The sequence below is a fragment of the Alosa alosa genome, chromosome 5 (assembly GCF_017589495.1).
Source record: "Alosa alosa isolate M-15738 ecotype Scorff River chromosome 5, AALO_Geno_1.1, whole genome shotgun sequence".
In the NCBI taxonomy this organism is placed as follows: Eukaryota; Metazoa; Chordata; class Actinopteri; order Clupeiformes; family Clupeidae; genus Alosa; species Alosa alosa.
The window spans coordinates 17870486-17887684 of NC_063193.1; the positions used below are offsets into that span (position 1 = coordinate 17870486).

Consider the following 17199-nt stretch of genomic DNA (forward strand, 5'->3'; position numbering starts at 1 on the left):
CAATTAAGTTTCACCCATCCTCCTCTCCACGCCCTTCTAGTCCAAGCCAATTTGTTTATTTTGTTTGTTTATTCATAGTGCCAGGACTGTAGAAAGAGTGCAAACACTGAATGGACAACTAGAGGACTATGATGAGCAATTTGCTGAGTTTGACATGTAGTGCATGGGATTAGAACTTGTAAGACCGCATGTATCAATAGTATTTTCACTCTTGGGGTAATGTTGTGCAGGATTGGTTCTCTGTGCTGTTTAATTTGATAGACTTCAGGTGAGGTTTTTTTTTTAGTTCTTGTGAGAGTTTTGTGATTTAGAATTTGGTTTCTGTTGAACGACTCGACAGGAAAGGGGACAAGACTGAGCTTTTTGCAGACCTGACGGACTTCCCTCTGATCCGTGAGAGGAAAGCAGAGATTCAATCGGCCCTGCAAGAAATCCTGGAGCACCGGCGAGAGGTCCGCCTCATTCTGAGTAGCCCGTCTCTGGACTACGTTACTGTATCTGGACAGGAGGTAAGGACGGGCTCCATGAAGGCTGAATCCTCTTTAGTACATAGTAGAAGAGTTTATATCTGTGTTTTCTGTTTCATTCCAAAGTGATGAAAACAGTTGTACACATCCAGTGTGGCTGTGTTCATATTGCATTAGAAACATTGGTTACACTTTACTTGAAGGTATCTACATAAGCGTGTCATAAATATTATAAACATAAATGTTAAGTCATAAACGTTTATGACATAACGCTTCTGTCATTAAGTTCGTTTTTTTTCATGACAAGTTAGGGTTAGTGTCATTTGGTTTTTGTCATGACAAGTTAGGGTTAGGGTTATGACCATGTCATGTCACTCTTACTGTATGTAGATACCCTCAAGTAAAGTGTTACCGAAACATTATAGTGTATGAGAGTGAATATTTATGTTCTCACTACATATCTCCTGATACTACTGGGTTATTATTCATTTAAGCAAAATGTTAGTTAAAGTTGTCAATACAAGGTAAAGAAACTAGATAGCGTCAAGTCAAGTCAACTTTATTTATACAGCGCATTTCATACACAGAGGTCATTCAATGTGCTTTAAATAAACAAAAGCAAACAGGGATACAGTAGTTGATGAAAGCATAGAAGGGCAATAGTCAAAGAATAGTTTAAAAAGTAAAGAATAATGATAAAATAATAATAAGAAAACATAAAACACACATGGTGATAGTACATGAAAGCATAAAAGGGCAATAATTTGGGCAAAAAAAGGGCAAAAAGTGTTTAAAAAGTAATAATTAAAAAAAAAAAAACATAGCAACTATTAACATTTTACCTGAAAGACTTTCCCAGATTTAGAAATGTAAAAAATAAGTGATCAGTGTACACACTACCTACTATATAACATGCTGTTATCATGCTGACATGCTGTTATATATATATATAACATATATATATGGATGAGTGTCAAAACTGTGAGGTGCCCTGACCCTCACAGGGAAGCTACACCAGACGCGAAATGAAGCACTCCGTTCGCATTGCGTCTGCTGCAACAATTAGCTTCCACTGTAATCAATGGAAGTAACCACACCAGACGTGATAGCGGCGCGTACGTTCAAAAAAAAAAATGGATTTTACACGTCGCGAACGGAACGCTTCAGTTATGCGCCTGGTGTAGCTTCCCTGTCAGAGCCAAGCATGTGTGTGAATCAGATTAGCACTCCCCTCCACACCTTCCAGAAAGTGACCCCTGCGAGTCCACCCCTTCAGACAAGGCCGTGACGGACAGACAGGCGGCACTGTGTGGATTAGTATGCCGCCCTCTCCTCTCTCCTGTCTCCGTTCTCCACTCTCTTCCCTCTCTCCCATCCCATCGTATCCTCTCTGGAATACCCAGCAGGATTGCATATTTACACCTGCTGCCTCTCTATCTCCACTGTGGCACGCCGTTCATTTTGTTTGTGCTGATTGGCCCTCCTGCTGGTCCACTCAGGGCTGACATGGGGGTCACGGCTGAGCACTGGTGACCTGATCGGGCCACACACATGGTTATGCTCTGGCAGAGGAGGAGGCATATGTGTGTGTGTGTGTGTGTGGGAGTGTGCCTCATGTGAGTGCTGTCTTGTTTTTTGTGTGTGTGTGTGTGTGTGTGTGTGTGTGTGTGTGTGTGTGTGTGTGTGTGTGTGTGTGTGTGTGTGTGTGTGTGTGTTAGTGTGCATGTGCATGGACAGGGAGACTGATGGGTTTGTTCCCTGTGGTAAGATGGATGGTCTGAGCGGTGATCTAGTTTGGGATTTGTACCATTGTCCTGCTCTCTCACAGCCTTTTAATCAGAGCGCTCTCGCATGTCTCGCCTGCTGATTTTGCCTGCCGTTATTTATAGTGGTCTGCTGAGAACAGAGGCTTGTTTATTGCGTTTCGCCCTAAAAGTCAGTTAGCCGGCGTGACCTAATGGGAGGCCATTACAACGGTCGATTAATCCACCCCACCTTTTCTGTATTTCACATGTAGCTGGTGAAGAGAATAATCAGTTTTTGCCCCTTTTTGTATCTGCCTTTCTTTTTATCTCTTCTTCTTTTCTTTCTTTTCACTCTCTCTCTCTCTCTCTCTCTCTCTCTCTCTCTCTCTCTCCTTCCTCTGCCCACTCAGTTCCTGATTGAGGTGAAGAACTCCATGTCATCTAAAGTGCCAGGCGACTGGAGCAAGATCAGCAGGTATGAGGCAACAGCCTGTCAACATGTCTGAATGCAGAATTGAAAGGGATACAGAAACACTCCAGGAAGGAGACCAAAGTGTAGGGGGCATCTAATAATATCTTTCTGTCTGCATACAGTGCATATAAATGATTTTTCACTCACACACCATATTTGTCGCAGTGAAGCAACAATTTTAAGTGTATTTTTTTGTCCATTTTGCCTTTATTTAGGTAGGACAGGTTAGAGTGTCGGGAAGCGAGTGAGAGAGAGAGAGATGGGGTGGAATCAGGATATGACAGCGGGTGGGATTTGAACCCAGGTCTCCGTGGGCACTCAAACCTGAATGTAGTATTGACGCTGCAGCCACATGCACCACATTAACAACTCCCCAAGACCAGCAACACTTAATGAGAATGATCATTGTCTGATTTTCTTACTTGTATATTACTTGGACCCTCTGTTACATAATAATGTTTTGTTGGACTTTCTTTTACGTAATAACATTTTTGGACTTCTGTGGTGCTGTGGTGTGGACTATTTTGAAATGGAGGGGGAGAGTGTGTGCTGTGGAGCTCTCTTTGTGTTTGCCCTCGGCATCCCACTCCTGCCACCAGGCAGCCTTCCCTCACAGCGGAAGTGCCCCCAAGAGCTCAGTTCGATCCTTAAGCCTCAACTCCTGCTTAGTCTTCTCTGTAGCTTCATCTCTTCTCTCTCTCTCTCTCTCTCTCTCTCTCTCTCCCTCTCTCTCTTTCTCTTGTTTCAGCACAAAGGTCGTGGGACGCTACCACACTCCCTTCATCGTGGAGAAGCACCGCCAGCTCCTGCAGCTCCGAGAGCAGCTGGTTATTGACTGCGGCCGCGAGTGGATCAACTTTCTGCAGTATGTAAACCCCAGCTCCTCTCTCTCTCCCTCCTCCCCTCCCCATCATCCCACGGGAGGCTGTCTGTTGCATGCAGACTTCTCCAGCCCCTCTCTGGCTAAGCTGGTATTTTAGCCTCATGACAGGGAAAAAAAACTCAGAAATGTGGATTTAGCATGCTTGGAAATGATTAAAATCTCTTCCCCTGTCGTCTGCATGTGTATAATTTCATTATTATTTTTTAAAATCTCCTTTTAGTTTGTTTGGGGAGCACTACTACATTCTGAGGAAAGCCGTGTGTCACCTAGCAACCGTGGACTGCCTCATCTCATTGGCGCAGGTTGCTAAAGAAAACAATTACTGCAGGTGATGTAATGAGGTTGGGCTTTTCATTCTCTCATATCCTTCTGCAGTGGCTGTCATGGCTCATCTTTCCAGCTGTTTGTCATACCCGTTGCTGGCTTGCTCCTCTCCTCAGGAATGGTCTTGCACTGGCTTAATATGAAAGAGCATACAGCGCACAGTGGAGTTATTGTGTTTCCCGTCAGGCTTAGAATTGTTTTGAGAAAAATGAGCAGTTAGGAAACGGTTAATTCATTAACTTCAACTTTCTCAGATTGTTCAGTGTTGCAACACAATGTCTCTAAAAGAGAGGTCTCATAACTGAGGAGAGGGAGGGAGATTGTGTTCACAATCCAGTGGGAGAATGCTTACCACACACACGCACAGTCTGTGTGGGGGAGTGGATTTGACTTTGAAGGCAGTTTTTTTTTTTACCAACTACACCCCCACCCCACTCTATACGAATGCCTTGTTTCTCCTGTTGCAACTAGGGTTACCCACCCACCCGCAGTCCAGGTCCTAAACAACACCCCCCCCGTCCTCCTCCACTGCAGAGTTTTAAAAGGGAGTAGGAGTTTCTTTTACTCCTACGGGTAGAACCTTCAAAGGTCTCTACTTTATAGAAATATTTTGGAAGACTTCTTGTTGAACAGAACACCTCTGCAGAACACTTTTTGCCACATAACGGGCTCTTCTTTCAGAAAACACTTTATGTGGAATATTAAAATAGCTCTCTGTGAGCAATAGTATATAGATATGGATGTATATGAAATGTATTTAAAACATTTTGAATAGTTAATAACTCTCTGTGTAGTGTAATAGTTCTCCCTATTTAGTTCTTCTGTGAAGAAAATAGGAATTTAGTCCCTAAAAATGCACTTTGCCTGTTCTATTCCAGGCCGGAGGTGCTGGAAGGGGAGCGTCAGATCGTGATCCGAGAGGGCCGGCACCCGGTAATTGATGTCTTGCTGGGCGAACAGGATCAGTATGTGCCCAACGACACGCAGCTGCAGGTGAGGCCTGCTCCCATGGCGATGTGCTGAGATGTATGTCCCACTGTGTCATATGCCTCTCAGCAACACCAACGGCAGTGTGTGTGTGTGTGTGTGTGTGTGTTCATCGTACAGTAACTACCTGTGGATGCTTTTGATATTGAATAAAAGAAAAATGGAAGAAGGGTAGTGTAGGAGTGTGTGTTGATGGCTAAGGCGATTCTGATTTTTAAAAGCAGTTAGGTTAATCCTTTTTTTTCCCCTCAGTGCTCAGAAAATGTGCTGGAATTACAAGCCAACCTGCCTACCCACTCCACTGTAATAATCTGCATTTGGCTTTGCCAGCTTTTGCATTATTCTCCTCGCAGATCCATTGGACGGCTTCCTTTAAAGGGTCTGGGGGGGAAAAGTGAGCGAATTTATAGCATCTCAAGTTAAACCGCCCACTTGTGCCAAGCACATTCTTTCAACGCAAAACGCTCCACTCTTGAGACAATCGACTGTGATCAAAGGAGTTTTCTTTGGTCTCGAAAATCAAATGTTTTTTGCTTGAGTGATAGCACTGAAATAAAAATCTTTCAAAAAAAAAAAACCTTACTCACTTTATGGGATCAGTATTGTTTGGCAAGAGTCAAGTGTTTCTTTCATGTCTTCCCACAGTCCCTAAATGTAGTGCTCTTCAAATCATTTGTTGATTTGGGGCACATGTTGTGAGTGCCAGGTCAGCATCACACCGTAGCGCTTTAACCCTTTAATTCAATTTAGATTTTTCAGGAAAATAGAATACTATCACTAGTATCCTCTTTGTCCACACATTTTAAAAACTACATTAAATACTATGTTCACCACATTTAAAATGAATTACACTTTTGTAGCATTTTTTCTCATTTCCCAGAATTCATGATTTAATTTATTTAGAAATGCCTAGTCAACGGTTCCCTTTGCTTGCTTTGTGAAAGATATCACATAATGACATTGATTGATGACATTATGTCACATTCGAGTCCCCCAGCGATATGGGAAAGACCGATACCGACTTCAATATTTAAATTTCAAAAACCGATAAGCAATAAATATAAATTTTTAAAGGTACACTATGCAAGATTTTCACCTTTACGAACCCATTTTGATGGTAAACAAACTTGTAATAGGCGAATAGCATACCTATACAGCATAGAGGTAGCGAGTTGCTACAGAGAAAACCAGCCGTGCAACTTCAAGAACGGAGTACTTGTATCATTGCTACTTATAAGCATTGTCAAAAAGGCAGACAAACAGCCAAAAAGAGGGAGGACACTACCTAGGTCCAGACAGAGTGCTAGAAATCCTGACAAATGGTCACCCTACAAACAATGGGTATCATCTAACGCTATCGTTGTGGCCAACTACCTTAGCTACATGGTCAGAAAATGTATGGAATAACAGTGGAAAGAGAAAATTATAGTGCTGTTGTTAAGTTACTCATTTATGTTTTACAAATACACCAACAATCAAGTTAGCCTCCCCCACTCAACCAATGCTAACATTATTTTACTGTTGGATGTAACGTTAAGCTCAAAAGACAATACTGGAAATTTAAATGAAGCATCACTATTTGGCTTTTCTTTACTTTACTTTTCTTCGTTTAAAAATAATTATTGGTTATAAACACGATACCGATAGATCGGCAAATAGCTAATGTCAACCGATGATATCGACACACCGATTTATCAGTCGGGTTGTATTACATTCTTTTGTCTTCTGTCTACCTGCTGTCTTCAACATTTAGCCAGAACAGACCATTAGGCCCTTAGAGAATCAGTTCTAGAGGGGTCTGGTTTTACTATTTGCTACTTTGGATTTTACAGAACTTCGAACGGACACATCTGTCAGAACATGCCAGTCGGGATACATTGACTATTCGTCTTTCACACGCAAGACTCACACAAGCACACAAAGGATCTGTTTCTCCTCCAAGTTATACAGAGCATATCTAAACATTGTTGATGATTATGTCTTGTAATCAACATTGTCACGACTGTCTTTTGCAAGCTGCGGAGAGGCTATCATAGGGTCACCTCTTGCCTCAAGCCATGGGGTAATCTGAGAGAATGATCTTGACCTTCCAGCCAGAAGTCATAATGCCTCTTATATATGCTGGATAATGTGAATCAACCCAGTGGTCCTTCAGACCAGGCCCTCATAAATATGCATCCAAATGATCTTACAAACAGAGCTTTGGCAATTTGGCTGGCACTAGATTATGTGCTTTGGTTGTCCTATATTCACAGAGAAATAGAGTCTTTGTGTGTGGCCAAAAGAAAGGAAGATGAGTTTTTACTGTGAAAAGTAAAGTAACTATTAAAAGAGGGATGGAGACATGCTCCTACTTGCAAATATAACTGAAATGAAAGACATACCAACATCACACCGTCCACTCCTGTCTGTCTCTTGTGCCCCATGCCATCCAGGGTGAGGGGAAACGCTCCATGATCATCACGGGACCCAACATGGGAGGGAAGAGCTCCTACATTCGCCAGGTGGCCCTCATCACCATCATGGCCCAGCTGGGCTCATTCGTCCCGGCCCAGGAGGCCTCCATAGGGGTTGTGGACGGCATCTACACCAGGTAACGCTCCGGTCCAGCAAACATGCCTTTGACCCTCAAGGTGCTTACAGCGCAAAAGGTAGTTTCCATTACCCACCTTGCTGTGTTAGTTGTTGTTTTTCAGTTCAGTGTCCATGTTAGCAGGTTAAAGCATTCACATTCACACTAAGAGAGCATGAGTTTGATGTCCTCAAAGCACACAAACAGGTGACAGTGTACTTCTTTAACCTCAAGTAATTGTAGGGTCAAATTATCTGGTAAATAAAATAAATATAAATTAGTATCCTGTAGCTTATGAGGGTGTACCATAGTGAGAGAAAGAGTGAGACATTATTGTGTATTCTTCCTAATCGACTCTTCAGTGTCTAGCTGGTGATTAGGGTTTTATGGTGTTATTCTTTTGTGTCAGCAGTACATTGTGTGTCTTCTCTTTTTCTGCACTTCCAGTGATGTCCTGGCTTTGTTCTACATTATACAAGCCGTGTTGTCAAATAGAGCACACTTGAGAGACAAGCGTTTCTAAGAGATACAAGAGGGAATCAAAAAGTTGTCTCTGTAGTCTTTCACTCTGTTGTCTTCGAGTTTACACCCTTGATAATTGGAACAAAATGCTGCACCCAGCTGTACTGCTTAGCAGACGGATCATAAGTCACATTGTGACCATGACAGCGGTACTAAAGCACACACAAATTGCTTGTAGTTGAAAACATCTGAATGTGCAGACATAAAACCCAGCACAGTTCATCCACAGCTTCAGCTTAAGGTCAGTGAAGGAAGTACATGAAATGAATATGGACAACATGATCAGAAAATGAGCCTCCAAGCAGGTTACCACCCTTGACGGGGATGGTGTATGGATAAGTGAGACATTCATGTCTCATTTGTCATTTGTCAGGACAAAGGATACAGATCTGCTGAGTAGTGAGCTGTTTCAGTTTTAACAGTAGAATGTGGCATGTTCCCCTCAATGCCAAAATCTCATCAAATATTTTGAAGAAAGAGAAAAGAACAGAGAGAACCTCTACAGACATTTCTCAGGTACTTCTGTGTTGCTGTACCCATATGAACTCAATTGACATTTTGTTTTTATCCAGAATTCTCAAAAAGTAGACGTCAGCATGATGATTAGATATGTCTAACTTTTTACTGTATGTCTGTCTAAAAAATGTGAACGAGACACTTTGTATCAGTGAAATGTCAGATCCTATTTCATTAGAGGATAGCTCTCTTCTGTCTGTAATGCCACCTGATTTAAAGAAAACTTACATTTTACAGCCTTAATTCTTGCATTACACAGTGAGTGGAGATCGCTTGTTATGAAACCTATACTACGTCAGATTCAACAGATGTTTGCTTTCTCCCATCCATCTTACTTGTGAATTGTGCCCGCACGGCTATTTTTGGAAATAACATCCACACTAATCCTGAGTAATCTTTTCATGTTCCCACTTTAGACATGAAAAATGGCCTGATAACAGTATTGTCCAGCGTTGCGCTGTTGCTACATCCGATTCCCCTCGACTTGCACCACTAATTGAATGATAGATGAGCAGCCAATACCATCTTTCAATCTTTCATCTTACATTTGCATCCTATCTGTTTTTTTTTAAGATAAACAATCAAAGAATTGGCGAGTTACAGATGAGACTTGGATCACCACCGTCGCCTAACATTGTTTGTCATCAATTTTCATTGTGTTCTATTGGCACACACCCTCTGTTTGCTCTTAGGCTTGGGTATTAATTGATGGTGCGGGGACCTTGTTTGGGAACATGAGGCCTGTTTTCTGCTGATACACAGGGTATAACAACGCTCTGTGTGAACAGCGTTGTGCCTCACATACAGTTATCTAATTAGAAACAGGTGTGACTTCTGTGCTCTCGTAGCATGTTCTTGAGAGCTGGTTGCGCCGCTCGAGTTTCAGCTGACTTGGCAAGCAGGAAAAGCTCCTCAATGTTTCCAATGAAATTCCTCTCAAAGTCTGCCTGTCTGCCATGGACGGGGTTCGCTAGTTATGATCCAATAGAGTAACTCTATTGCTTTGGGGAAGGGAACAGCGCCAATGAACCATAGCTAGCGAACCCCGTCCATGGCAGACAGGCAGACGTTGAGAGGAATTTCATTGGAAACAAATGTCCAATCATGGAAATAATTGCAGCTCTTTCATTTTGGTGCAAGTACATGGCTTACCAAAGACCTGGTCCTCACTGGAGTCAAACATCAGCATTACTGCTGCTGAATCTCTCGTCTGATTCGCCGAGATTCTCTCTGCACACTGCTCAAAATGGTCCTCAACAAGCCAGTGAGCACAAACATTACATTATCATTACATTTACAGTACCCTCCAGAATTATTGGCACCTCTGCTAAAGTTGACTAAAAACCAGTATAAAACATAATCTGTTGGTGATTTATTGTAATCTCACAATGAAAAAAATAGGAAAAATACAACCTTGAAGGGAAGCACATTTATTTTGAGAAAAAGGAAAATCTCATAATGAAATATTTTTAACAAAAACACTTCGCTCACAATTATTGGCGCCCCTGCTTGTAATACCTTCTTAAGCCTCCCTTTGCCAATAAAACAGCTTGTAATATTCTCCTATGACACCTCATAAAGTTGGAGAATACAAAGACAGTTTATTTAAGACAGTTTGTGTTTACAAAATCTCCCTAGATCGTCCAGATTCCTAGTTCTACACTTGTCGATTCTCCTCTTTGACCCCACTGTTTTTATATGGAGTTTAGATCAGGGGACTGAGATGGCAATGTCTGAAGCTTGATTTTGTGTTCAGCAAACCAGATTGGTTTTGATCTGGACATTTGTTTTGGTTCAATGACCTGATGAATGATCCAATCATGACCAACTTTTAGTGTCTAGGCAGAGATTGACAGACTTCCTTTGAAAATGTTCAGGTTTTTCTTATTGTTCATGAAACCATGCACCTTAATTAGGTTCCCAAGGCCTTTGGGAATAAATACAGCCCCACAATAGCACAGCCCCTCCACCATAATTCTCATTAGGCATGAGGTTCTTTTCAGTATAGCCATTCGTCTATGTATGCCAAACACACCTAAAGTGTTTCTAGCCAAAGAGCGCAATTTTCATTATATCTGACAATAGACCACACTTCCAGACAAAGTAACTGTACCATTCAGTAACTCCTGCCGTTTACATTGGTAATTAAATGACTGGACATGCCCTCTAAATAATCTATTAGCAGTGAGGTCACTTTTGATGATTTTTTGGGGGACTTGGTGACCCCAAGATGATACCTTTGTCTGTAACTCTCCAACAGTGGTTCTTATGGAATTGTTTGCCTATCTTACCATCTTCCATACTGTACGTGGGGGCAAGATAACCATGGGTCTTTGTCCAAGCATATTTGTCACATTTCCAGATGATTAGAACCTTTATAATAATTAATAATTGTTTTAACTGTAAATATAGGCATATAATTAATCACTGTTTTAACTGTAAATATAGGCATTTTCAACAAAGTACCTAGTTGTCATAGACATTCTCTGACTTACAAATGTCAACACACTTTCTTTTTATTTAAATTTAGTGTATTCTCTTGTCTTTCCAATGTTGAAAAATGACTAGAGGATTTAGCCTCTGTGTGACTTTATATTCATACCATAGTGAAAAAGAAAATCATGAACTACTTCTGAAAGTTCACAGACACTCTGATTAACTTCAATAAATTGAAAATAGATAGGAAAATGCTTCTGTTAGGTTTTGTTTATAAGATTTTTTTTGTTTGTATTTTTCCTATTTTGTTTCATTGTGAGATTACAATAAATCACCAACAGATTATTTTTTATACTATTTTAGTCAACTTTAGCAGAGGTGCCAATAATTCTGGAGGGTACTGTAACATTTCTGTGAAAACTGTATAAGCCATGGATGGCAAAATGGGCATGAATTATAAAATGACATCATACTCAGCCACTGTATAGTTGAGATGTCTAGAATCTTAACAGCTTATTTAACCTTGATATAATTAGATCAAGATTTCATTACAGTAAAAAGATTTTATAAGAAGATATGTCATTTTATCTATTTCCTTTTTTTGTTTTCTCTTTTTCTCCTTTCTGAGTATTGTTGCCGTGTGACGTATCTAGGAAATGAAAGCTAATTGCCTCTCCTCTCGGGGGGACGCTTGCTTTTTTATTTCTAATTAACTGTTAAATATCACGTTAGAACAGAAGCCAATTAAAGTTCAGCCTGGAGGCTAGGCTCTGCAGCCACCCAGTCGCTGTTTGTTTTGCGGTAGGACAGGGGCGTTAGGTAAACACACATCAGAACAGGGCTCTGTGAAATGACTGATGCACTTAGATGGCTATAATACCTTGATTACTGTGCATACGGAAAGTATTCACAGCGCTTCACTTTTTCTACATTTCATTATGTTACAGCCTTATCCCAAAATGGATTCAATTATTTTTTTCCCCTCAAAATTCTACACACAAAACCCCATAATGACGGCATGAATTTTTTTTTTTTTAAATGTTACATGTTTTTTTTAACTGTTGGTGCTCAAACAGGTACATGTACAGGTTGTAGCCATTTTGTTTTTATTCGGTGTAAGTTAGAATTGAAGTCTCACACTTTTGTGTGTGAATGTGTATCTTAAAGATGCTGATATTCCAACTGATATGCTGAACTGACTGACTGAAAAATACTCAGATTTGCAAGCAGTTATGGGGATAAATCATAAATTCATTCACCAATCATAAATGTTAGTAGGAACTGGAGAGTGATCCCCTCGCTATTGTCCACCCAGGGTAGGCCCGAGTTGTAGTATTATTCTTATCAGTTGTGTTCTGTTTCAAGTTCTGTATGACTCCATGGCCCTGAGGTTTTATAGTGGACAGACTCTTACTGAATTGTGGACAATATTACAAAGCACATTTTCACATCTTTCAGAGGTTGTTATGGAAACAGGAAATTAAACCGAATGCAAAAGAAAAGCTACAAGGAAAAGGCAATTTATGCAATTACTTTACACATTTTAAATTCTGTTATTGCCTCTGTTTCTATCATTTGTCAGTCACATTATGTTGAATTGTCACCTCTGAATCTGTCTTGGCAGACTGCAGAAGGTCTAAAATGTGCTGTTACACTGTTGGACTAAATTGTCTGTATTGAGTGTTGGTTAAGGGAAGGTTAAGGAAAACACGACTGAACCATCACAAACTTTGAAAGTAGCCACAGAAGTATTGCACAAGTAGTCATGTTGAAGGGTATATAACCGCACTGACGATCAATGGATGTTTGTCTGCTGTAATACTGATTCAGTCTACAGATTTGTGAACATGGCCCCTTGAGCCAAATCAAGGATTCTCGGAGTTGTTACCCAAGAAATTGTCCCACAAGATGGCCGTGGGGATTACTTGGTTCACATACTAAGCCTACCAATATGTGTTTTTCTAAATTGGTGTCACCTTTGGTTGTTATACTGGTAATTCATGTTCGTATTGGCTATAGAGTTGTCTGGATATGTTCCTTTAAGAAAGTTGCCAATAATGTGACTTACTGATCCCTAAAATTGAAGCATAGCCTTTATTGAGCTTGAATGAAGATTTTCTGTGTTCGTTTAAATTACAAATTCATGTTCCACTGACTCGGTATAAAGAAAATGTGACTATTTCCGAGCCATTAGACTTCTACGCACAGCCTCTCTGTGCTCTGCTGTCTTTTGTTTAGAAATGTGGTCAAGGATAACGGCACTCCCCACAGTGCTCTAAATATTCTGTAAACAACCAAATGAAAATGGCTGAGCTGCGTGTAACCTAAGATTTTGCGCTCCTGTAATTTGCACGCTGCATTAAGGGAAATCATTGTGTGTTGTGGGAAGACTAATGTGGAAGCATGTATGATATGTTCACTGTAATAGTACGACTTTCATCTATTTTGGGCTCAGAACTATCAGGCTCATCTGGATGCAGTGAAATCCTGCAAAGAAAACGGCTTTATGGAAAATTTCCCATGGTCTCAGGCCATGGGACATCATAACGTAATTATAAGATGGTGTTTCCTCAAAAGAAAGGCAAAGTCATTTTTCACATTTCTCTCCCAATACCTAATGAGGGGTAATCTTGTAATCAGCAGAGCCCTTTCAAGTATAACCATGGAGCTTCCTGGGGGAAGAAGGAGGATGTGTGGGGGGAAAGCCTCATCACTGTATGTCCAGAAGGAACACTAGAACACTGGAGTTTTTGTTTTTCAAAGACATCCAAATTCACATTTAAACATTCACATTCAAAAAATGAATAGTTCCTTGAAGGCTTTTTGAGTTGCGTTATAAATCTATGCCTGAACTCTTGAGTGACTGAGCGGGTCTCCAGATCTTTAGTGGATCTCGTAAAGCCAGTGGTTTTCTTCTAGTCAGTGAGTAAGAGCTTTTCTGGACAACACCCACACCAACTCAACTCAAACAAGATCATCTTCATCAGTGCCTAGAGTCATGCTCAGTGTGTTTGTCATCTCCCGTCTCCTCTTTCGTCTGTCTGCGAAGGCAGATGCTCCGACTGATGCCAAACGGTCGCTTTGAAGTGACCTGATTAGTCATCGTGCCACCCGCACACTATTCCAGTAGAGGGGGCCTGTGTAATTGATGGCAGATATTGTATTAGTGCAATTACTGCCGCCATGTATCGCACCTAAAGAGAGGGATATGTTCAAATGATTTATGATCTGGCTGCATCCCTCGGCTGGCATTCATTTTCCACATCACTGTGTGCCTAATTATAATTAGTGTTTGAAAAGGTACCGGTGTAATTTGATGACTGTTGATAATTGGTAGATTATTGACTTTTTTTCTTCCTGGACACTTTACTAAACACCCACTGCTCTTCTCCCTGTCAGGATGGGGGCCTCCGACAACATCTCGAGGGGTCGGAGCACGTTCATGGAGGAGCTTGTGGAAGCCTCGGAGATATTGGCCCGGGCGACGTCTCGCTCCCTGGTCATCCTGGATGAGCTTGGCCGTGGCACCAGCACACACGATGGCATTGCTATAGCCTATGCCACCCTGGAGTTCTTCGTAAAAAATGTAAGCATTTTTTGTGAAATGTAAGCACATTTTTGAGATTCTTTCTGAGAAATTGTGCCACTCTGTGTAGGGGACACTACTTAGCTGTAAAGGACCTGGTATATGGTATATGTATAGCAGTCAGCCACCCCACTGCACTTGACATGACGATGGTGGGGATTATAGTCCTTTTGTAGTAGCATACAGAGCCATGTCATGAGTTGTTTGTGCGCTAGCTAGATTCCACCTTAAAAAAAACAATTTCCTTAGTTCAGCTGTTATTTATTTATATTAGGCTTGCCGGCCTAATGGCTAACTGTTTTCTATATTAAGAAGCTGTGTGTAGAGATTGCAGTCACTTGTTTTGTTGATAGTAAGGAATCCCAAGAGATTTTAGAAGCACAGGCCTGTTATGGAAAGAAAAAAATAATTGGACTTTGAATTGATTTTAGGCACAAATATGACAAGTTTTCCTTTCAGTGTTGGCCTGTGAATGGCCAGGGGTGTGAAGGATTGCATCACTTGTGCATTAAATATTGAGCAGTTTGGAGAAAAAGGCCAATTTGTGGGCCTTTGAGGCCCAAGTGCCCTGGCTCCACTTCTACACTTCATCTCCATCATGAACAAACCCATTTACGCTGTATCATTAGAAAAACAGCCATGTTCTGTAAATAGGTACAAAGGGAAATATGCGTTACCTGCATGCTTAAAGATTGTGTTTACATGACACCAATGAAAACATGACAACAATTGAACTCCTCACCAAGCTGCAGTTTGGTTGAGATCTAGAGCGTTTTTTGGTGTGTTTTTCTTTTCATTCTAAGCCAAGCACTATGTGTAAGGGTCAAGCTTGTTATTAACATGGTCTTTTCAGAAACTGAGGCCTAACTTGCTGTCTCTGTAGCCCTAGTTGTTTTGTATGACCCCATGTGATTTCACAATGTCTCCCATTGCTGTTTATCACTCCCAGGCAGTGAGCGATTCTTGAGAGAGACAGAGAGAGAGAGGGGGGGGGAGAGAGGAGAGAGAGAGAAAGAGAGACAGAGTCAGAGTCAGAGTCAGACGGAGAGAGAGAGAGAAATCGGTCTCCAGAGGTGTGCCAGTGTTGTGGCTGGCACATGGAGTAGGCCGCTGGGTATTGCACACTATTGCCCGTCTCTTTGGCGACGGCTCAGCTGCTCGACCCACCCGTCTGGGGAGTGCTGTAGGTGTAATGTATTTCTGCATCGACCCCACAGGGCTGCAGGAAATATATTTATTTTTTGCATGCAGAGAGGTTGGAGGTTTTGGGGAGGGGTAGGGGTGGAAAGGGGGTTGGGGAGGCCTTGTTTGCTACAACTCTGTGGTGCTAAAGTGTCGATCCCATGGGTCTGTTTTTATCCTTGGCCATTCTGTGTCAAGTGTTGTTGATTGTTTTAGGTTATGACAAGACCCTTCAGAGCTGTCTGTGCTGGATCTCCAGTCCACAGTGGGCAATTTTCACTGAAACCGTTCTTGTTTGGGGCCAAATCAGTTGGCCACCACAATACGGCAGTATCGACCGCTATGACTGAGTAATTGCACCCTTCCATGTTGTATTCAGAACAGTGTGTAGCTGTATTTTGTTTCTCTCGCTGATTAGCAGTAAAAGGAAATTTGACAAACACCTCTTTAGGTTGATCCTCTCTCTCTCTCTCTCTCTCTCTCTCTCTCACTCTCTCTCTCTCTGTCTCTCTCTCTCTCTCTCTGTCTCTCTCTCTGCGATTGACATTGCATGTGTGTGTGTGTGTTGAGGAAAGCTTTTCACAGCAAGCTCTCTTGTTGGCATAGCAACAGGCTTGCCTGTCCTGTCTGTCTGTTCACCTGAGCTGTATTTAAGAATGTAAATCCATTTTGTTGTATAACACCCTTGAATGCGGCGTTGTGGACAGCCTTGACGCTGAGCCTTCTTGTTCTCGGCTCAGGAAGAGACACCGGTTGCCATAGCAAAGCGCTTTGGCTGCGTGCGAGTGCTCTATGCTCAGCGGCCCTTTTTGACAGGAACACTTTCAAGGAGGAAACCGAAACTGTTACCAGAACGTGACATTTGTGTATTTAACAATGATCTGTGAACCTTCCTTGGGACCTTTCTCCTCTTCTCCCTAGCAGAATGGTTTCATTGGAACTGTTAAAAAGTCAGTCACTGCTCGTTTGCTCAATTTAAGCGTCCCAACCCAGAGCTTTTAGGTTATTTGGGAAGCCATTTATTTCTCATCTTTCATTCTCAGATAACACCTTATTGGTTGACAGAGCAGCAAGGCTTCCCCATTGATGGTGGTTGCCACTGTAGGAGCCATTTGCTGGCAAAGGTTCTGACGAGTCTAGATGAGATGTTTCCAGGGTGACCAATCAGACCATTAAGTCACAGATGAATGACTTAAAGCTGCAGTTGGCAAACAAACGCACTTCTACCTCCACCTAGAGCCTGTTATTTGTTTTGCAAAAATCCACAGCTCCCGGTTCTTCTGGTCCAAACAGAGCAGGGCTGTGTGAGATCTGACTGTCAATCACAGTCTGGTGCGCACTGACGAGCACAAACTCAATGAGAGGGTGATCGGTGGTAGTGGGGGAGGGGCATAAGAGTTGTAAACATTCAAAATTTTGGCTCCTCAATCTGTCAAACTTGCCAACTGCAGCTTTAATGGATGAATGAATGAATCAGGATGGGTATCTAGGGTTGGTGAAATCCTTT

At 41.7% G+C, this 17199-nt stretch overlaps 1 protein-coding gene across 1 annotated transcript in view; it reads left to right on the forward strand.

Moving 5' to 3' along the window:
• msh3 (mutS homolog 3 (E. coli)) overlaps positions 1 to 17199 on the forward strand; it is a 41875-nt gene that overhangs the window by 19368 nt on the left and 5308 nt on the right. The window contains exons 15-21 of the mRNA XM_048243082.1: positions 341 to 509; positions 2623 to 2687; positions 3433 to 3549; positions 3788 to 3895; positions 4770 to 4884; positions 7314 to 7471; positions 14324 to 14510. Of these exons, the coding sequence (XP_048099039.1) occupies positions 341 to 509; positions 2623 to 2687; positions 3433 to 3549; positions 3788 to 3895; positions 4770 to 4884; positions 7314 to 7471; positions 14324 to 14510 (919 nt within the window). The remainder of the gene's footprint in view (positions 1 to 340; positions 510 to 2622; positions 2688 to 3432; positions 3550 to 3787; positions 3896 to 4769; positions 4885 to 7313; positions 7472 to 14323; positions 14511 to 17199) is intronic.